Source organism: Triticum urartu, chromosome 2A, assembly GCF_056163025.1.
Source record: "Triticum urartu cultivar PI428250 chromosome 2A, HENAU_Tu73, whole genome shotgun sequence".
Lineage (NCBI taxonomy): Eukaryota > Viridiplantae > Streptophyta > Magnoliopsida > Poales > Poaceae > Triticum > Triticum urartu.
This window is the reverse complement of record NC_141874.1, coordinates 596,360,961-596,383,218: the sequence shown is the minus strand read 5'-3', so window position 1 is coordinate 596,383,218 and position 22,258 is coordinate 596,360,961. Positions and strand designations below refer to the sequence as shown.

Below are 22,258 nucleotides of genomic sequence, written 5' to 3'. Positions count from 1 at the left end.
TGCCATAGTTTCGGTGCTTGATCGGTCGGGCCGTGAAGACGTACGACTACATCAACCGCGTTGTCATAACGCTTCCGCAGTCGGTCTATGAGGGTACGTAGATTACACTCTCCCCTCTCGTTGCTATGCATCACCATGATCTTGCGTGTGCGTAGGAAAATTTTGAAATTACTACGTTCCCCAACAGTGGCATCCGAGCCTAGGTTTTATGCGTTGATGTTATATGCACGAGTAGAACACAAGTGAGTTGTGGGCGATATAAGTCATACTGCTTACCAGCATGTCATACTTTGGTTCGGCGGTATTGTTGGACGAAGCGGCCCGGACCGACATTACGCGTACGCTTACGCGAGACCGGTTCTCCCAACGTGCTTTGCACAAAGGTGGCTAGCGGGTGTCAGTTTCTCCAACTTTAGTTGAACCAAGTGTGGCTACGCCCGGTCCTTGCGAAGGTTAAAATAGCACCAACTTGACAAACTATCGTTGTGGTTTTGATGCGTAGGTAAGAACGGTTCTTGCTAAGCCCGTAGCAGCCACGTAAAACTTGCAACAAAAAAGTAGAGGACGTCTAACTTGTTTTTGTAGGGCATGTTGTGATGTGATATGGTCAAGACATGATGCTAAATTTTATTGTATGAGATGATCATGTTTTGTAACTAAGTTGTCGGCAACTGGGAGGAGCCATATGGTTGTCGCTTTATTGTATGCAATGCAATTGTGCTGTAATGCTTTACTTTATCACTAAGCGGTAGCGATAGTCGTGGAAGCATAAGATTGGCGAGATGACAACGATGCTACGATGATTATCAAGGTGTCGCGCCGGTGATGATGGTGATCATGACGGTGCTTCGAAGATGGAGATCACAAGCACAAGATGATGATGGCCATATCATATCACTTATATTGATTGCATGTGATGTTTATCTTTTATACATCTTATCTTGCTTTGGTTGACGGTAGCATTTTAAGATGATCTCTCACTAATTATCAAGAAGTGTTCTCCCTGAGTATGCACCGTTGCGAAAGTTCTTCCTGCTGAGACACCACGTGATGATCGGGTGTGATAGGCTCTACGGTCAAATACAACGGGTGCAAAACAGTTGCACACGCGGAATACTCAAGTTATACTTGACGAGCCAAGCATATGCAGATATGGCCTCGGAACACGGAGACCGAAAGGTCGAGCGTGAATCATATAGTAGATATGATCAACATAGTGATGTTCACCAATGAAACTACTCCATCTCACGCGATGATCGGACATGGTTTAGTTGATTTGGATCACGTGATCACTTAGAGGATTAGAGGGATGTCTATCTAAGTGGGAGTTCTTTAGTAATATGATTAATTGAACTTAAATTTATCATGAACTTAGTACCTGATAGTATCTTGCTTGTTTATGTTTGATTGTAGATAGATGGCCCGTGCTATTGTTCCGTTGAATTTTAATGCGTTCCTTGAGAAAGCAAAGTTGAAAGATGATGGTAGCAATTACATGGACTGGGTCCGTAACTTGAGGATTATCCTCATTGCTGCATAGAAGAATTACGTCCTGGAAGCACCGCTGGGTGCCAGGCCTGCTGCTGGAGCAACACCAGATGTTATGAACGTCTGGCAGAGCAAAGCTGATGACTACTCGATAGTTCAGTGTGCCATGCTTTACGGCTTAGAATCGGGACTTCAACGACGTTTTGAATGTCATGGAGCATATGAGATGTTCCAGGAGTTGAAGTTAATATTTCAAGCAAATGCCCGGATTGAGAGATATGAAGTCTCCAATAAATTCTATAGCTGCAAAATGAAGGAGAACAGTTCTGTCAGTGAGCATATACTCAAAATGTCTGGGTATAATAATCACTTGATTCAATTGGGAGTTAATCTTCCAGATGATTGCGTCATTGACAGAATTCTCCAATCACAGCCTCCTAGCTACAAGAGCTTCGTGATGAACTATAATATGCAAGGGATGAATAAGACTATTCTCGAGCTCTTCGCAATGCTGAAAGCTGCGGAGGTAGAAATCAAGAAGGAGCATCAAGTGTTGATGGTCAACAAGACCACTAGTTTCAAGAAAAAGGGCAAAGGGAAGAAGAAGGGGAACTTCAAAAAGAACAGTAAGCAAGTTGCTGCTCAAGATAAGAAACCCAAATCTGGACCTAAGCCTGAAACTGAGTGCTTCTACTGCAAGCAGACTGGTCACTGGAAGCGAAACTGCCCCAAGTATTTGGCAGATAAGAAGGATGGCAAGGTGAACAAAGGTATATACGATATACATGTTATTGATGTGTACCTTATTAATGCTCGCAGTAGCACCTGGGTATTTGATACTGGTTCTGTTGCTAACATTTGCAACTCAAAACATGGACTACGAATTAAGCGAAGATTGGCTAAGGACGAGGTGACAATGCGCGTGGGAAATGGTTCCAAAGTCGATGTGACCGCGGTCGGCATGCTACCTCTACATCTACCTTCGGGATTAGTATTAGACCTAAATAATTATTATTTGGTGCCAGCGTTGAGCATGAACATTATATCTGGATCATGTTTGATGCGAGACGGTTATTCATTTAAATCAGAGAATAATGGTTGTTCTATTTATATGAGTAAAATCTTTTATGGTCATGCACCCATGAAGAATGGTCTATTCTTATTAAATCTCGATAGTAGTGACACACATATTCATAATGTTGAAGCCAAAAGATGCAGAGTTGATAATGATAGTGCAACTTATTTGTGGCACTGCCGTTTAGGTCATATCGGTATAAAGCGCATGAAGAAACTCCATACTGATGGACTTTTGGAACCACTTGATTATGAATCACTTGGTACTTGCGAACCGTGCCTTATGGGTAAGATGACAAAAACACCGTTCTCCGGTACTATGGAGAGAGCAACAGATTTATTGGAAATCATACATACAGATGTATGTGGTCCGATGAATGTTGAGGCTCGTGGCGGATATCGTTATTTTCTCACCTTCACAGATGATTTAAGCAGATATGGGTATATCTACTTAATGAAACATAAGTCTGAAACATTTGAAAAGTTCAAAGAATTTTAGAGTGAAGTTGAAAATCATCGTAACAAGAAAATAAAATTCCTACGATCTGATCGTGGAGGAGAATATTTGAGTTACGAGTTTGGTGTACATTTGAAACATGCGGAATAGTTTCGCAACTCACGCCATCCGGAACACCACAGCGTAATGGTGTGTCCGAACGTCGTAATCGTACTTTACTAGATATGGTGCGATCTATGATGTCTCTTACTGATTTACCGCTATCGTTTTGGGGTTATGCTTTAGAGACGGCCGCATTCACGTTAAATAGGGCACCATCAAAATCCGTTGAGACGACACCTTATGAACTGTGGTTTGGCAAGAAACCAAAGTTGTCGTTTCTGAAAGTTTGGGGCTGCGATGCTTATGTGAAAAAGCTTCAACCTGATAAGCTCGAACCCAAATCGGAGAAATGTGTCTTCATAGGATATCCAAAGGAAACTATTGGATACACCTTCTATCATAGATCCGAAGGCAAGACTTTTGTTGCTAAATTCGGAAACTTTCTAGAGAAGGAGTTTCTCTCGAAAGAAATGAGTGGGAGGAAAGTAGAACTTGATGAGGTAACTGTACCTGCTCCCTTATTGGAAAGTAGTACATCACAAAAACCAGTTTCTGTGACACCTACACCAATTGGTGAGGAAGCTAATGATGATGATCATGAAACTTCAGAACAAGATACTACTGAACCTCGTAGATCAAACAGAGTAAGATCCGCACCAGAGTGGTACGGTAATCCTGTTCTGGAAGTCATGCTACTAGATCATGATGAACCTACGAACTATGAAGAAGCGATGGTGAGCCCAAATTCCGCAAAATGGCTTGAAGCCATGAAATCTGAGATGGGATCCATGTATGAGAACAAAGTGTGGACTTTGGTTGTTGCCCAATGATTGGCAAGCAATAGAAAATAAATGGATCTTCAAGAAGAAGAAGACTGACGCTGACGGTAATGTTACTGTCTACAAAGCTTGACTTGTCGCAAAAGGTTTTCGACAAGTTCAAGGGATTGACTACGATGAGACCTTCTCACCCGTAGCGATGCTTAAGTCTGTCCGAATCATGTTAGCAATTGCCGCATTTTATAATTATGAAATTTGGCAGATGGATGTAAAAACTACATTCCTGAATGGATTTCTGGAAGAAGAGTTGTATATGATGCAGCCGGAAGGTTTTGTCGATCCAAAGGGAGCTAACAAAGTGTGCAAGCTCCAGCGATCCATTTATGGACTGGTGCAAGCCTCTCGGAGTTGGAATAAATGCTTTGATAGTGTGATCAAAGCATTTGGTTTTGTACAGACTTTTGGAGAAGCCTGTATTTACAAAAAGGTGAGTGGGAGCTTTGTAGCATTTCTGATATTATATGTAGATGGCATATTACTAATCGGATATGATATAGAATTTCTGGATAGCATAAAGGGATACTTGAATAAAAGTTTTTCAATGAAAGACCTCGGTGAAGCTGCTTACATATTGGGCATTAAGATCTATAGAGATAGATCAAGACTTAATTGGACTTTCACAAAGCACATACCTTGACAAAGTTTTGAAGAAGTTCAAAATGGATCAAGCAAAGAAAGGATTCTTGCCTATGTTACAAGGTGTGAAATTGAGTAAGACTCAATGCCCGACCACTGCAGAAGATAGAGAGAAAATGAAAGATGTTCCCTATGCTTCAGCCATAGGCTCTATCATGTATGCAATGCTGTGTACTAGACCTGATGTGTGTCTTTCTATAAGTCTAGCAGGGAGGTACCAAAGTAATCCAGGAGTGGATCACTGGACAGCGGTCAAGAACATCCTGAAATACCTGAAAAGGACTAAGGATATGTTTCTCATATATGGAGGTGACAAAAAGCTCATCGTAAATGGTTACGTTGATGCAAGATTTGACACTGATCCGGATGATTCTAAATCGCAAACTGGATACGTGTTTACATTAAACGGTGGAGCTGTCAGTTGGTGCAGTTCTAAACAAAGCGTTGTGGCGGGATCTACATGTGAAGCAGAGTACATAGCTGCTTCGGAAGCAGCAAACGAAGGAGTCTGGATGAAGGAGTTCATATCCGATCTAGGTGTCATACCTAGTGCATCGGGTCCAATGAAAATCTTTTGTGACAATACTGGTGCAATTGCCTTGGCAAAGGAATCCAGATTTCACAAGAGAACCAAGCACATCAAGAGACGCTTCAATTCCATCCGGGATCTAGTCCAGGTGGGAGACATAGAGATTTGCAAGATACATACGGATCTGAATGTTGCAGACCCATTGACTAAGCCTCTTCCACGAGCAAAACATGATCAACACCAAACCTCCATGGGTGTTAGAATCATTACAGCGTAATCTACATTATTGACTCTAGTGCAAGTGGGAGACTGAAGGAAATATGCCCTAGAGGCAATAATAATGTTATTATTTTATTTCCTTATATCATGATAAATGTTTATTATTCATGCTAGAATTGTATTATCCGGAAACATAATACTTGTGTGAATACATAGACAAACTAAACATCACTAGTATGCCTCTACTTGACTAGCTCGTTAATCAAAGATGGTTATGTTTCCTAACCATAGACATGTGTTGTCATTTGATTAACGGGATCACATTATTAGGAGAATGATGTGATTGACATGACCCATTCCATTAGCTTAGCACCCGATCGTTTAGTATGTTGCTATTGCTTTCTTCATGACTTATACATGTTCCTATGACTATGAGATTATGCAACTCCCGTTTGCCGGAGGAACACTTTGTGTGCTACCAAACGTCATAACGTAACTGGGTGATTATAAAGGAGCTCTACAGGTGTCTCCAAAGGTAAATGTTGGGTTGGCGTATTTCGAGATTAGGATTTGTCACTCCGATTGTCGGAGAGGTATCTCTAGGCCCTCTCGGTAATGCACATCACATAAGCCTTGCAAGCATTGCAACTAATGAGTTAGTTGTGAGATGATGTATTATGAAACGAGTAAAGAGACTTGCCGATAACGAGATTGAACTAGGTATTGAGATACCGACGATCGAATCTCGGGCAAGTAACATACCGATGACAAAGGGAACAACGTATGTTGTTATGCGGTCTGACCGATAAAGATCTTCGTAGAATATGTGGGAGCCAATATGAGCATCCAGGTTCCGCTATTGGTTATTGACCGGAGACGTGTCTCGGTCATGTCTACATTGTTCTTGAACCCGTAGGGTCCGCACGCTTAAGGTTTCGATGACAGTTATATTATGAGTTTATGAGTTTTGATGTACCGAAGTTAGTTCGGAGTCCCGGATGTGATCACGGACATGACGAGGAGTCTCAAAATGGTCGAGACATAAAGATTGATATATTGGAAGCCTATGTTTGGACATCGGAAGTGTTCCGGGTGAAATCGGCATTTTACCGGAGTACCGGGAGGTTACCGGAACCCCCCGGTAACCTAATGGGCCTTAATGGGCCTAGTGGAGGAAGAGGAGAGGAGGCCTAGGGGCTGCCGCGCGCCCCTCCCCCCCAAGTCCGAATTGGACAAGGAGGGGGGGCGCCCCCCCCCTTTCCTTTCTTCCCTCTCCTCCTTCCCCCCAAGTCCTAATCCAACTAGGGAAAGGGAGGGGAGTCCTACTCCCGGTAGGAGTAGGACTCCTCCTGCGCGCCTCCTCCTAGGGCCGACCGCACCCCCCCTTGGCTCCTTTATATACGGGGGCAGGGGGCACCCCTAGACACACAAGTTGATCTCTAAGATCGTTCTCTTAACCGTGTGCGGTGCCCCCTTCCACCATAGTCCTCGATAATATTGTATTGGTGCTTAGGCGAAGCCCTGCGACAGTTGAACATCAAGATCGTCACCACGCCGTCGTGCTGACGGAACTCTTCCCCAACACTTTGCTGGATCGGAGTCCGGGGATCGTCATCGAGCTGAACGTGTGCTAGAACTCGGAGGTGCCGTAGTTTCGGTGCTTGATCGGTCGGGCCGTGAAGACGTACAACTACATCAACCGCGTTGTCATAACGCTTCCGTTGTCGGTCTACAAGGGTACATAGATTACACTCTCCCCTCTCGTTGCTATGCATCACCATGATCTTGCGTGTGCGTAGGAAAATTTTGAAATTACTACGTTCCCCAACAGGAGCACCTCATGCGAGGGGTTTATAGGGTTGATGAATATGGCTACCGAGAGTCTAGTCTACGAGAGTAGATGAGAATGGCTACCCCTAGCCTCGCCTCATATAAATGACGAGGGCTAGGGTCTACATGGAGTCTATCCAATCTTATAGCGCTGCCATCTTGGCTTGCATGCCGAGATGGTCTTCTGGCCTCCAATTGGGCCTTGGGCCGCCTCTTGGTGTTGGACCTTCTTCAGGCCTCCTGGGCCCTGGCCGGACCTCTGCCAGACTTCTGAGTCAATGGTTCACCACTGTGGGCGCCACTATGACTGAAGAACAAGGGAGCACATGTGGGATCTACAACTACGCACGACGGAGCACGAGACCCACGTTTTCGATGGTAGGGCGGACTGCACGGATCTAGAAATGATCGAATACAAGCGACATCATGTGGTCATCGATGTCACACATGGCAAGAGAGCGCCGCTTGGGAAGGCATGGGAGAGGCCATGTCGGGTGGCCACAGGAGCGTCAAAGAGGTAACCGTTTATAGATCAACAATAGGAGGGAGGGAAGCGTTTGAAGGAGGCTCGGGGATAGGAGTGGCATCGCGAGACCGAACACAATTAAAACTAACCAGAAAGGGGCTCAATGGAGGTTGTGAGACTTTGGAATGGGGAGGCAATGACATGGCTTATAATTGGTCGCGTAAACAACAATAGTGTTAAATTTTAAAAGAATAAAACAAACATGTCAAGTTAAGCGGTCGGTTAGTGATGACAAGACACCGATTTTGGCCATAGGAAAACACGATCACTGACCGGTCATTTTTAAACCCGTCCGTGATATACATCCAGCCGAGTCCAAAATACCATATTCCCAACGCCTCGACTAGGCGGTCAGTGTCGTCTGGCCAGGCACTAGCTAGTGACGAGGGTTCATCTCTATTATGATCTATAGTAGTGATTCACACAAAGTCTTGATTGGAACAAAATTCTCAACCATTGAAAGGGCCTTACCAAATTCCCATGGTCCATTTTCAAGAGCTTTCCTCTTCCCTTTTGGATGGGGGAACATGAACATGAAAACATTTTCTCACATATCCTTACAATCCAGGCCCTTCAGTGGACACCAAACCCTGGCTAGGGCATTTCCCAGTGCCTCTACATGCGCCGACTTGTCCGAGATGAGTTTTGCTATGACTTGTGGCTCAGCACCCCTCCCCCCACCTTTCCTCCGCCTCTCGAGACGACCGCCCTCCCCTCCATCTAACAACTTCAACTCTTTGTCAATCCTTCCACCTGATCCATGATCCTCTCTGGCCTTTGTTAGCAAACAGACAACCGAAGCTAGGGTTGAAAGCAGTGGTGCACAATCATATGCCCTAGCACACACCAAATGTCTATCGTGAAAGCACGATATGGACGAGTGGAACTAGACTGTAGACTTGGCATGATTTGATCTCTCCGGCGAAGCAACACCAGAACCCTAGGGAGGACGACCCGCCACGAAATCGCCTACCTTAACAGAGAGAACCAACCGCCACACGGCCCACACGAGGGACCGACCTTGATACGATCGTATGAGTTGATTTTTTTTCAAGGCAAAGTTGAATAATTATATTGTTTGACACAATTTGCTCTAAAAGAAACCAGGCTTCTTTTTTGCTCTAAAAGACACCAGAATTTTTTTAGGGGTACCAGATTTTATTAGAAAACTGAAAAATGGCACAAAAGCTTTATTTATGATCACCGCAGCCCAGCCCGAGCAAGAAGAGTTGGGCTTTTGAGGGTCCAACCCAACAAGAAACGTGCAAGAGGATCCGGTCCGGAAAGGACACAGTGCTCTGTTCCTGCACGGGACAGCGCGGTCGCCGCCAGCGTCGCCTTCTCTTCTCTGCGGCACTGTCCGCCGCGGACCCTCGTCCTCCAGAATTCCCCGGGGTAGCAAGGAGAGGGCCAGAGGCGGAGCAGCCGCAGCGGCCAGCGGCGGAGACGCGGCGACGCGAGGCAAGAAGAGATGGAGTACTGCAACAAGATGGTGCTCGCGCCCATGGTCCGCGCGGTAACTACTCCAAACCCTCCCGCCCCGATTCGCAGCAGCGCCCGCTTGAGTTGGGACCGTAGGAACCGAGTTTTAGCCCCCGGAGCACGGGGGTCCTAGATTCAAGTCTCCCTGAATCTAGAGCAGGAAGCTTTAGTGCGCACGGGGTCATCGAGTAGCTCGGCTTCTCGGCGCGTTGCTCGATGGACGATTGCCCCGTTGCTAGCCGTGTTAGTCAAAGCGAAGCCCGAGAGATCTCTTGTAGTCGGAAATCAGGGTTTTTTTATGCTCTAGGACTGGAATAAATAGCACGATATCTCTATCGATGAACTGATTTAGCTCTTTGTATGGTTCTTAGTTGCCCGATGCTGGATTCCTGAATAAATGCTGGTTATCCTCCACAAATCACAGTTATTTCTAGACAATATCCTCCTTGCCACATATTTCTTCAACATAAATACTAGTCATATGTGGAACTATCCTTATTCTGTCAGTGATTTTTGCAGGGTACTCTGCCGTTTAGGCTATTGGCTGCTGAATATGGCGCGGATATTACGTACGGAGAAGAAATAATAGATCATAAGTTTGTGAACTGTCAACGCGTTATAAATGGTATTGTAGTCCAATTGATGTTTCACAGTTCATTTTGATTTCACAACTGTGACTGCCATATCTCATAGTATTGTAGATAGCTTTACTCCAATAATGTTGCATTTTAAGTTAGTGACTGAAAGCATTTATCTGAGATGATTCTTGGATGTGATTTTTTTTTTGTTTGGAGACAGGGAACAAATTTAAGGACTGCTTAGTGTACAAGTGTATAATTTAAGGACAACTTAACACCACTGGATTTTTTTTGTTTGTTCCCCATGTTCTCCAGATTTGTGTTTTTTGGTTCCACTCATTCTAATTTATGGTGTTCATCATTGGTCAGAATCTCTTGGGACAACTGATTTTGTGGAGAGAGGGACTGATAGTGTTGTTTTCCGAACATGCCCGCAAGAAAAGGACAAGGTTGTCTTTCAAATCGGCACGTCAGATGCTGTGAGAGCACTTAAAGCTGCTGAGATTGTGTAAGCCTTACTTCTGAGTTTGTTCTCAACAGCGAATAACTTAAAGTGCACTGTGTTATGGGGAAAGGGTGCTAACTAAATTGTTTGATCTGATGATTTGATCAAAGCTTTGAATTGGTCTTTTAAACATAGCATCTTCTCTTTAATCGTAATTTTTCATCCTCATCAGGTGTAATGATGTCGCTGCTATAGATATCAACATGGGTTGTCCAAAGGCTTTTTCTGTCAGTGGAGGAATGGGTTCTGCATTACTCTCCAAACCTGAGCTTATACATGATGTACATGCCTATATGGTCTTATTTGTTCTCTTACTTTCATGCCTTGTACTTTACTAGGCTTATTCAGGCTATGCAAATTATTCCATGTAGATTTTGACCACATTGCGGAGGAACTTGAACACACCAGTGACATGTAAAATCCGTCTACTGAACACAAGTCAGGACACTGTGGAGTTGGCACGCCGGATTGAGAAATGTGGTGTTCCAGCTCTGGCTGTCCATGGAAGGTAAGCACAGATGCAATTGTATTTCTGAGTCTTATCTTGCTTGAAAGCGCACAATTTGCCATTCGTGTTTTTAAAGGGTATCAACCAAATTTAACACCCAAGATTGCAAATCGTGGTGAAAATTATATTCATATGCATGGCCATTCGGTTTATTAGAATTTTGTAGTACCCAAATTGATACGACTTAAATCCATGGAAAGTTCAGGGACTGACTAGCATTTTTGCCCACTATCCATACATTAACTAACTTGTAGATTTACTTTGTAATCCATTGGGTTTTGTTTCACAGTAATCAAAATGAAATATGACGTGGTGCATATATCATCTTCCATTTTTCATGGACCCTAGGATCATTTTCGAGTAGTTGTTTTCCTTATGTCAGCCTTCTGTAAAACTGCAGAAAGGTCAAAGACAGGCCAAGGGATCCGGCTAAGTGGGATGAGATTGCTGATGTTGTATCCGCACTGTCAATTCCAGTTATAGCTAATGGGAATGTATTTGAGTACGAAGATTTTAAGAGAATCAAAGATGCTACAGGTTTGTATGTTCCATTCATATGCTCTTTTATTTATAATAGTAATTTTTATAGTATAGTACATTAAAGAGAAATTGAGAAATGCATAAATAGATCTCAGCTTAAATCTCGCTACTTCGGGTTTCTTTGCTTGCTAGTTATCAGTATTGTGCTTACTTTACACCTAGCCAAAAGAAAAATCTCCATGTACTTTGATTGTGATAGTAGTACTATATCATTTCCTCAGCGCCAAATGGCAATAAACATCTGAGTTAACTGGAAAAATGAAAATATTCATTCGCAAACAAGCATGCATAATCTGAGTTTCTTGAAAACCCATAAAGGTATTCTAAAAAAAACTGCACAAATGTGAGGGATTAACACCTTGCTTCCAGTTCTTGGTGAGTCAGAGTGCACCGGCATATTATTGTTTATTCTCTTTCATGTTGTTTTAAACAATGGGTTTGTGTCTTGATTACTTTGACTTCTAGGTGCCACATCTGTAATGGCTGCTAGAGGTGCCTTGTGGAATGCCTCCATTTTCTCTGCTAAAGGCAAAGTACCTTGGGAGGATTTCAAAAGAGAGTATGTGAGAAAGGTATTTAAAAATGTTGCTCTTGCATTTGTTCTGTTCAAACATCAAAGTTACTGTCTTGTTTTACTTATTGGATCTATATGTCTTCACATTTTATTTCTTTGGGGCAGACTATTTTGTGGGACAACGATATTAAGAGCACAAAGACAACGCTAAGAGAAATCATAATGCACTACATTTGCCTTGAAGGGACTGAAGGGAAAGGTGTGATAAAGTGTGGTTCGTCAGCAGATGTAGCGTAAGTGAAGTCAAGTTCCTATCTGTTTTCTTTTGCATATCATGAGCTCATGTAGCACTATATTTGGAGATGCATTGCCCTTCTATGGTACCCATGGATAATACTGCCCAAATTTATGGTCTTGGTCTTACTGGAACGGGCCCATTCACATGTGGCACATGCAAGATGCCATTTTTCATAGGGTTTGTGTGTGCCGCTGGATCGTTGTGTGGTATTTTGGCAGCTATTCGTGTCATTTTGATGATTACATAAAAATAGTAGTGTTAGATTTTTATTTAGAAGTACTTTCACGTCATTATTAGTTTTACTGTATATTAGAAGACTTCTTGAAGGAACCTAGTACATTAGCATGCTGGAATATTTGGCTTAAGAGGCATAATAGTATTTTTCAGAAATATTCCACCTATCTAGTACAGAGAGAAAAGCTTCTTTCTGTTGATAATATTGCCTGTTGAGAGCTCATCTGACATGGCTTTGCCCAGCTGGAGATAGATTAGTTGGTTTTATGTCACCATGATATATTTACAACAGGATCCTCCCTTACTGTCTCCTTGAAAGAAAACTAAGGATCAAACTGCAGAATAACACTGTTTAGGAAGGAGTCAATAGGAGATTGGTAGCCTTGAAATTGCCTTTCAAAATTTACAACTGAAGGAGTAGGTAATGAGTTTGGCCAAATGAATGCAAAACCTACCAGATTTTGCAATGCTGTGGTTCTTGCAATCTTCCTCATTTGACTTTTGTATATTCCTTAACTGGCAGCTATCTTGATGCTTATTCTTCTCATGTTTTCAGGAGACTTTACGGGGAAGAGGATTACTATAATTTTGTTGTTTCAAATAGGAAATGAAAAAAACAGGATTTTGCTAACCTCTATGTGACCCAGGTATCTATTTCATATAATTTCGTGTTGATGAAGTTTGCAACTCGTGATAACGAGTGAAACGAGTTTTTTGGTAGAGCTGATGCAATCATATAATTTTGCGTTGTTGAAGTTCTCTGCTGCAAATTTAATAATGTGCTCAAGAAATTCATGTTTAGTAACCAGGATTGCAAAAGACTTTCCAAATTTTAATTGTACGGTTCCCTTTGACATTGTAACTGGTATGTGCCAGTCTGTATGGGTTATGCATTGGACTGAAGTGGGACCAAGTACATGATTGTAAGTTACAATTTGCTAATTGTACGAGTGTGTCGGTGTGCGTGCTGTGGTTTGCTGAACCATGCAAAAAAAGGACAATTCTTTCTAGAGTATGAAGGTGTTGTTAGCTAACACCATTTGGAACAAATACATCAAATCTTGGATCTGAATGTCCAAGTTGCAACTTCGTAAAAATTGCTTTGGAAAAGACAGCAAGGCTTACCAATGGTTTGGTAAGTATTGGTTTTCATGACTGTGGACTGTGACCCCTGTCGTGAAGGGCAACTCTTATCCCAAAAGATGGACTAGAAGTTTGGTGTTTTAGCTCCAGATTTGATCAGTGTACCTTCCACTTTATTTGGCGTGCTGTGTTTCTGAAGTCCTGTTGGCTCCTTGTTAACCTTTTTTTACTTAACTCTTCTTTGTCTAATTTCATGTTTTCTGACAGCTTCTGCTTGGATCCCTCGGTTGGTTTTATGAATGTTTTCTCCGGAGATCTTTGGATGAGTTTTGGAGAAATTCACATATCACCAAAGAAGAGTGCAGTTTTGGCTTTTGCACTGTGCCATCATGGTATCTGATCAAGATCAACTGAGGATTCATGGATTCCTTATTTCGTGGGGTACAGTTTTGCGCCGTGTTCTTATAGGATTTTTTTTGACAAAAAAGGCCGTTGATTTAGACTGACAAGAATCTAGAAGCATTTTGAGATACTGTATTCTTTCCATTACTGACAAAATATATAATCCATGACTTGCTGATAGACACCATTTCTGTAAGCTTACATATATTTTAGTTATTCTGCCAATCTGGATCGCTGAAAGGCTGTGTCATGTATTATTGATGGAAATCATGTTATTTGGCAAGTTCAAGGCCTTATTGTGTTACCTGACACTTGGGTTAGATCCAATTGTCTATCAGGGTCCAAATGCTTTGGAGTTGTTTGATAAAAGAAAAAAACAGGATTTTGTGAGAATTGTATTCCTTAGAAACGATCGTTGTGTGGGTTTGTACTTTGTACATTTTGTAGGATTTGTTATTGCGTAGAATTTACAGCATTTGGCTACGGCCTTGGTTTTGTTCTTTGGCTTCATCCCATGCATATGATGCCTTCCAATCTGGTTGCTCTGACAGGCATGAAACTGCCTCTGTATATGGATTCTGGAAGCACAAAGTCTGCATCACCCGTGACATCATAGACCATATGAGGTCACATGCTATTTCTTCTGGAAGGACTTATTGATACATATGCTACTGTATCATAATATCTCACTCAGATAATTTGTTGCAGCGGACCAATTATTTTCCTTGGTTGCCGTCTTCTAGATGCCCAGAGCAATGCTTTCTTCTTTGGGGTAAATCAAACCAATTTTACTGAGCAGTATGTTTTTCATCAAAAGATATAACTTTCTGTGTCAAGAAAGAGAGTAAACCATATTTACGTCAGAAAGATGTTCAATGTATCTGTAAAAATATGTTCAACACGCTTGGAACTTGTGTCAGGTTCTGGATCTTGTGGCATGGGTAATTCGGAACGTCAGCCGTCAGGATCTCTACTACTCCTAGCATAAACGAAATATTCAGATTTGGAGGGGATCAGCATCATGGTTTACATTCAGAAACTCCTAGCACTACATTAGTTTACAAAGCTGGGGTGGGAGATCAAACACCCAAATCTCCCTTTTTTGGTCGGTAATATCTCATCTGAACATCAAACCATGCTGAGCATGATCGCACAACACTTTACATTCAGGTTATCGATCCATGTACTACCACACAAAGAAACTCACCCGGTTCTGAACACAAACGAAATCTGAAGATGCTAGCAGACAGCAGTTCTAGTTACGCGCCGACGACCGCGGCTCATCTCCCTCCGGAGAGGTCGGACATCTGGGACATGGTGCCGGCGGTGATGGAGGTCATCGGGTAGGACATGACGTAGGGGTCGAAGCCCTGGTCCTGCATGAGCGCCAGCATGTTGAAGCTCTGGTACGTGGGCGACAGCTCCGGCAGCTTGAGGTCGCCGTCCAGGTACTGCGCCACCTGCCGCGTGGTCGGCCGCGCGCCGGGCAGCGGGTGCGAGCACAGCAGGCCCAGCCGCAGCACCAGGCTGGCCTCCTCCTCCACGACGTCGCCGCCCAGGCGCGGGTCGACGGCGCCGGTGACCGCCCCGGCGCGCCACTGGTCGAGCACCCAGTCCACCAGCACCAGGTGGTTGTCGCGCGCGTCCTGCACCACCGGCTTCCGCCCGCACGCCACCTCCAGCATGAAGGCCCCGAGTGCGAACACGTCGGACGCCTTGGAGGCCCTCCCCGTGTGCCCCAGCTCCGGCGCCAGGTACCCCATGGTGCCCACCACGTGCGTCGTGTGCGGGTCCGTGCCGTGGTCGTACAGCCGCGCCAGCCCGAAGTCGCCCAGCCGGCCGTTCATGTCGGCGTCCAGCAGCACGTTGCTGGCCTTGATGTCCCGGTGCACCACCACCTGCTCCCAGTCCTCGTGGAGGTACAGCAGCCCGGACGCGACGCCCTTGATGATCCGGAACCTCTGCCCCCAGCCCAGGCCCGCCGCCGCCGCCGTCTTCTTCTCGCCGTCGTCGTACAGGTGCTTGTCCAGGCTGCCGTTGGGCATGTAGTCGTACACCAGCAGCAGCTCGCCCTTGCGCCGGCAGTAGCCCAGCAGCTGCACCAGGTTGCGGTGCCGGAGCCGGCCGATGGTCACCACCTCCGCCACGAACTCCCGCATCCCCTGCCTCGACCCGTGCGACACCTTCTTCACGGCGATCTCCGCCGACTTGGACTTGGGGAGCGTGCCGCGGTACACCCGACCGAACCCGCCGATGCCCAGCAGCCGCTCGTCGCTGAACCCGTCGGTGGCGTGGTAGAGGTCCTTGTACGAGAACCTGTGCGGCCCGAAGGTGGCCTCCCAGTCCTCCTTGAGCTCCCCGAACATGCGCCGCCGCCGCATGCACACGAAGACGGCGGCGGCCACCGCGAAGACGAGCAGCGCGGACGCGATCGGGAGCACGATCTCCAGAACCTTGGACCGCGGCTTGGGGAAGGTGACCGGCATCGACGGCAGCGACGAGATGTTGAGCGCCGGGGCGGCGCCGTTCATCTTGAAGCTCCAGCCGAGCACGTAGTGGCGGCAGAAGAGGATGCCGCTGGACGAGGAGAACCCGACGTACGCGGTGCCGTCGATGACGGAGGAGAGGTTGACGACGGCGGAGAGCAGGGGCCGCTTGGGCCGGGCCACCTGCAGGGGCGCCATGGTGACGTTGACCTGCATGGTCCGGCCGTCGAAGTCCACCCACACCTGCATGGGCTTGCGGTCCACCAGGCTGATGTTCCTGAAGGCGCCGGTGCCGTCGTCGTCGTAGTATCCCGCGTTGTCGGCGTCGACGGAGTTGAGCCCGTTGACGTCGACGCCGACGTGGTTGCCGCTCATGTCGTTGAACTCGGAGTTGAGGATGGTGTCGAACTCGACGGCGAAGAGGTGGTTGGTGGCGTTGCCGTTGTTGGCGGAGCCGACGAGGCCGAGGAACTGGCCCGGCAGCGCGGAGGAGAAGTTGGCGCTCTTGGCGACGACGAAGGCCATGCCGTGGCTGCTGAGCGTGTCGTAGGCGCCGATGATGCCGATGACGAAGGCCGTGGAGAAGGACCGCATGGCCGTGCTGTTGGGCGCCCGGTGGAACTGCAGCGGCGTCGGGAAGAAGGCGTGGCCCTTGAGCTGGCTGGTGGCGTTGCTCAGCTGGAGCAGCCCGTTGGGGGTCACCGTGGCCATGCCGTCCATGGTGAGGTTCGCGCCCGTGAAGCCGTCGAAGACGAACTGCTCGTCCGCCGCCGCCGCCCGGCGGGGGCCGGCGAGGCCGAGCAGGAGGAGCAGGAGAAGGAGCGGCATGGTCTCTCTGGATCTCTGCAGTCTGCGAGTGCCGTGGCTGGCCTCTCTATAGCCCCACTGATACTACTCCCGGTGTGTAGTAATTAACATACCATATCCTTTTCTTTTGTGTGGGTGGCTTAACCTTAAAAGCAGTGTGAAGTTGACCGAGATGTAAACGTGGAGATTAGCACAGATCCTGGTGAGGCTGTGAGAGTGAGAGGAGCGAGGCAAAATCTAATGTTTGGTCGCGCCCACCTAATTGTGGGCGATGGCACAGCGACTGCACATGTGTAGACGCGTCTGCCCGGAGTCTTGGCTTTGTCACTGTCCGCTGCCCGTTCGTCCTGATGGGTCAACGATTCCGGCGCGGTTTTCCGAATGGACGCGACCGGTGGGACGCGGCGCGAGCACGCAAGTCGCGCAGCAATTACTACTAGAGGCTGCATGCAGGTGCAGCCCACTCACGCCGTGCCCGCGCCGCCCCGGCGCCCACAGGGCACAGTCCGTGAGTAGGAACCTTCCTTGGCTCGTCTCGTGTGCTCCGCTGTGCGCTGTGGGGGCTTGCCACTCACTCACTCCATTGACCGATCCACTCACCTCATTTTCCCCGGTGGTTGAGGATTTGGATCCATCTGCTTCGAGGTTTTAATACGACGCCGGTTCTTTTGAGACTGGCGATTTCCGGGTCCAATTCTCTGTAACCTTAGATGATCCTGACACGAGTAGTAAGAAATGTGATGCGCCGAGGAGAAGTCAAAGATGGGCGCGCGCCAACTCAATTTCGTCGCAGTTAGCAGCTGCCTAATGCCTACTCGTATCGTATCTATCAGGCTAGGATACAGCGTTGCGGTATGACGCTCAACCACTCACTCCTGTCATAATGTCATTGCCCACCTAACCTAATAAGATATGTAATTTTGTATAAACTTCTTTTTGACTTTGACTCCCGGAGTCGTCGAAGTACAATGCACGCGTACGCTGGGCAGGGCAAGGTCCCCACTGGAGCACTGGCATAGTTTGTCTATGTAGTGTGATCTTGCTCTGAAATCCTCCTATGATTGTACTCTCCATCAGGATGATGGTAATGAAAGTATCATGCATGTTAATAGTATGCAATTTACATGAGGTGACATAGAATTAAATTTAAAAAAAGATTAAGTGTAGTAGTATTATGATACCGGATTATAATAAATTGTATATTACTATGTGTCATGCATGACAATAAATAAAGTCATTCGTAATACTATTATATGATACTTTGCATTAAGGAAATAATATCATACGCTAGTATCATATATTATATGATACTAATTTATGATACTATTCATTACAAGCAGCTTTATCGGCACTGTTGATTAGCATTAGCACCCCCTCCCCACCCAGGCACCCACGTTAGCAACACAATCTTGATTACTACTACTGGCACCCAAAGCAGCAGATTTTGAACGAAGACTCGCCGCTCGGGTCAATGCGTCCCACGATCAGCAAATTCCGGATCGCATCGTTCACACGCGGCAGTCCACCATCACACTCTACACTACAAACCCCCAGGCCTGCGCTGCTCGCACAAGAGACGAGGCGCAGCGGACGCCGCAAGCAACGCACGGCGGACACTCGCCATGGCTCCTCGCCGCTTTCTCCTCCTCCTCCCAGTCCTCCTCGTCCTCCTCGGCGCCGATGGCTTCGGCCGTGGCGCCGCGCAGAACACCGACCAGTTCGCCTACAACGGCTTCGCGAGCGCCAACCTCACGCTCGACGGCCTGGCCGCCGTGGCGCCCAACGGCCTGCTGGCGCTCAGCAACGGCACCAGCCAGGCGGCCGGCCACGCGTTCCACCCGACGCCGCTCCGCATGCGCAACGGCGCCGTGCAGTCCTTCTCCGTCGCCTTCGTCTTCGCCATCGTCTCCAACTTCACCGTGCTCAGCGACAACGGCATGGCGTTCGTGGTGGCGCCCAGCACCAGGCTCTCCACCTTCAACGCCGGCCAGTACCTCGGCATCCTCAACGTCACCGACAACGGCAAGCCCGACAACGGCGTCTTCGCCGTCGAGCTCGACACCATGCTCAACCCGGAGTTCCAGGACATGAACAGCAACCACGTCGGCGTCGACCTCAACAGCCTGCGCTCCGTGCAGAACCACTCCGCCGGGTGGTACGACGACGCCACGGGCGTGTTCAACAACCTCAGCCTCATCAGCCGCCGGCCCATGCAGGTCTGGGTGGACTACGACGGCGCCACCACCCGGCTCGACGTCGCCATGGCGCCCCTCGACGTGCCCAGGCCGAGGAAGCCCCTCATCTCCGCGCCCGTCAACCTCTCGGCGGTCGTCACCGACACGGCGTACGTTGGGTTCTCGGCGGCCACGGGCGTCATCTTCACGCGCCACTACGTTCTCGGCTGGAGCTTCGCGCTCAACGGACCCGCGCCGCCGCTCGACACCTCGAAGCTCCCCTCGCTGCCGCGGTTCGGCCCCAAGCCGCGGTCCAAGGTGCTGGAGATCGTGCTCCCGATCGCCACCGCGGCCTTCGTCCTCGCGCTGGCCATCGCCTTCTTCATGTTCGTGCGCACGCGCATCCGGTACGCGGAGGTGCGCGAGGACTGGGAGGTGGAGTTCGGGCCGCACCGGTTCGCGTACAAGGAGCTGTACAAGGCCACCAAGGGGTTCAAGAACCGGCGGCTGCTGGGCACCGGCGGCTTCGGCAGGGTGTACAAGGGCGTGCTCCCGAGGTCCAACCTGGAGATCGCGGTGAAGCGGGTGTCGCACGACTCCAAGCAGGGGATGAAGGAGTTCATCGCGGAGGTGGTCAGCCTCGGCCACCTCCGGCACCGGAACCTGGTGCAGCTGCTCGGCTACTGCCGCCGGCAGGGGGAGCTCCTGCTGGTGTACGACTGCATGCCCAACGGCAGCCTCGACAAGTACCTGCACGACAAGACCAGGCCCGTCCTGGACTGGAGCCAGAGGTTCCAGATCATCCGGGGCGTCGCGTCGGGGCTGCTGTACCTCCACGAGGACTGGGACAAGATCGTGATCCACCGCGACATCAAGGCCAGCAACGTGCTCCTGGACGCCGACATGAACGGCCGGCTGGGGGACTTCGGGCTGGCGCGGCTGTACGACCACGGCGTGGACCCGCAGACGACGCACGTGGTGGGCACCATGGGGTACCTGGCGCCGGAGCTGGTGCGCACGGGCAAGGCGACGCCGGTGACGGACGTGTTCGCGTTCGGCGTGTTCGTGCTGGAGGTGACCTGCGGGCGGCGCCCGCTGGGGTGCATCGCGCCCGACGACCAGAACGTGCTGCTGGACTGGGTGCAGGAGCACGAGCGGCGGCGCGCCGGGCTGGACACCGTGGACCCGCGGCTGTGCGGCAAGTACGACGCCGACGAGGCGCGGCTGGCGATCAAGCTGGGGCTGATGTGCGCGCACCCGCTGCCGGACGCGCGGCCCGGGATGCGGCAGGTGACGCAGTACCTGGAGGGGGAGGTGGCCATGCCGGAGGCGGTGCCGACGTTCCTCAGCTACACCACGCTGGCGCTGATGCAGAACGACGGGTTCGACTCCTTCGCCATGTCCTTCCCGTCCACGGTCACCACGGACGCCAGCCCCACCTCCGGCGACGTCTCGGCCGTCTCCGGCCTCTCGGGCGGACGGTGAATGAATAAACAAGGACAAGAAGTCGTCGTAGTAGTCGCTGCGTGAGTCGTTGGTTTGATTTCTCATCTATCGTGACGTACGTACGTCATCTGCTGTAACATGAGCAGTGGCACTTTTCCTAGTAGTGGATAATTAACTGTGAGCAGTAATACGGTGATGTTTTTCTAGTCTGCACTCAAACATCGGTGCCATGCCTGGGTGTCAACACTGGTTGAAAACGGAAAACTAATCTTGAGCCGCCCACGTGGTGGTGGATGTTATCTTCGGGCTACCGCCGCGTGCTGGCACGGTGCCTCGTCGTCACGGATGGCGTCTCGGCTTGGATTCGGCGTGCGCGACAGGACGAAAGCGTGGGTCATGCACGGCCGCAGGATGACCGTGACGGCTCTCGTTTTGCGGTGGCGCACGCACGGGCACGGCTCACTGGATTTCTGCGCCGCCTGTTGTTTTCCTGTATAAAAGCATCTCCAACAGGCGCGGCGCGCGCAAAAAACAGCTTTAGCGCGTGCCCATCGCCTGGTTTGACGCGACGCGCAACATCCGCTCCAGCAGCCGCGCTAAAATGCAGCGCGCGCACGCCGCTTCAGCAGCGAGCAAAAATGCAGCGCACGACTCGCACAAACAACATATGCATTCAAAAACAGAAGTAAAAAGATCAAAACAAACAAAAATAAATAGTTCAATTTCGTTTATTACAACTCAAAAAACAGTTTATCGTTCAGTACAACAAATAGTGCAATGAACACAACAAATAGTTCAACAATACAATAACGAACGCACAAATCATAATGCTCTTTGTCGTCCATTCCATGCCCATCACTGCTCAATGAGACCCTTCTGAAGATCATTATGCGCTGCGGGACGTCGAATGGCATGATAGGAGACAACAAAACGGGCCGGAGAAAGTGCGCGCGGGACGGGGATAGGCTGGGAAAGCGCCGGAACGGTCGCCGGGTGGCGCGGTCGGCGGCGGCGGCGCGGCTGGATGGAGGTGGAAGGTGCGAGTGAGCGCGTGAGAGTCCAACGTGCGGGAACGGGCGCAGCAAATAAGCGGCGCGCGATTGCGTTTCGGCCTGCGCGCTGGACTACGTATGCCGCGCGTGCTGTTTTCGCGCGTCCGCTGGAGCAACTATTCCGGTTGCGCGCGCGTTAAAACGAAGGATTTTGCGACACGGCGCTAGTTTGGCGCGCCTGTTGAAGATGCTCTAAAAGTCCGTTGCGCATGCGCCCGTGGCGTGGTTTCGGTTTGGCTCCTTTGCCGGTTCTGTTCATGTTCTTTTCACAATGGACATGAGAGAGCCATGCTGCCGACGCACATCGCAGAGGTGTAACGTGTTGATCCGGCTTCAGAAAGATTTGTGACGTGCTGGATTTGAAGATCTCATTCTATGGGGTGATGCGAATTCTCAGTCTCGGCTGTTTCAGTCAGCACCAGTGGCGTCTTTTCTTAAGCTCCACTCTA

At 48.6% G+C, this 22,258-nt stretch overlaps 2 protein-coding genes and 1 pseudogene across 2 annotated transcripts; 2 read left to right on the top strand and 1 right to left on the bottom strand.

Annotated features, from left to right (window-relative positions):
• The first annotated feature begins 8,970 nt into the window (after positions 1-8,970).
• Positions 8,971-14,153, top strand: LOC125539045 (Aldolase-type TIM barrel family protein). The gene is made up of 10 exons (XM_048702407.2): positions 8,971-9,216; positions 9,702-9,807; positions 10,130-10,268; positions 10,438-10,546; positions 10,637-10,773; positions 11,174-11,310; positions 11,779-11,885; positions 11,993-12,120; positions 12,916-13,006; positions 13,710-14,153. Exons 1-9 carry the CDS (start codon positions 9,172-9,174, stop codon positions 12,968-12,970), a joined length of 963 nt encoding a protein of 320 aa, XP_048558364.1. The 5' UTR covers positions 8,971-9,171; the 3' UTR covers positions 12,971-13,006; positions 13,710-14,153.
• Positions 14,154-14,846: 693 nt separating this feature from the next.
• Positions 14,847-17,334, bottom strand: LOC125539044 (L-type lectin-domain containing receptor kinase SIT2). The gene has a single exon (XM_048702406.2). The coding sequence runs from the start codon at positions 17,156-17,158 to the stop codon at positions 15,125-15,127; it is 2,034 nt and encodes a 677-aa protein (XP_048558363.1). The 5' UTR covers positions 17,159-17,334; the 3' UTR covers positions 14,847-15,124.
• Positions 17,335-18,617: 1,283 nt separating this feature from the next.
• LOC125539043 (L-type lectin-domain containing receptor kinase SIT2 pseudogene) lies at positions 18,618-20,963 on the top strand (annotated as a pseudogene).
• The last annotated feature ends 1,295 nt before the right edge of the window (positions 20,964-22,258 follow it).

Coding starts and splice junctions, on each gene's coding strand:
- LOC125539044 (XM_048702406.2), bottom strand. CDS start 17,158: ATGCCGCTCCTTCTCCTGCTCCTCCTGCTCGGCCTCGCCGGCCCCCGC.
- LOC125539045 (XM_048702407.2), top strand. CDS start 9,172: ATGGAGTACTGCAACAAGATGGTGCTCGCGCCCATGGTCCGCGCG. Junction 10,269..10,437: donor CTTAAAGCTGCTGAGATTGT/GTAAGCCTTACT, acceptor CATCCTCATCAG/GTGTAATGATGTCGCTGCTA. Junction 12,121..12,915: donor GGTTCGTCAGCAGATGTAGC/GTAAGTGAAGTC, acceptor TCATGTTTTCAG/GAGACTTTACGGGGAAGAGG.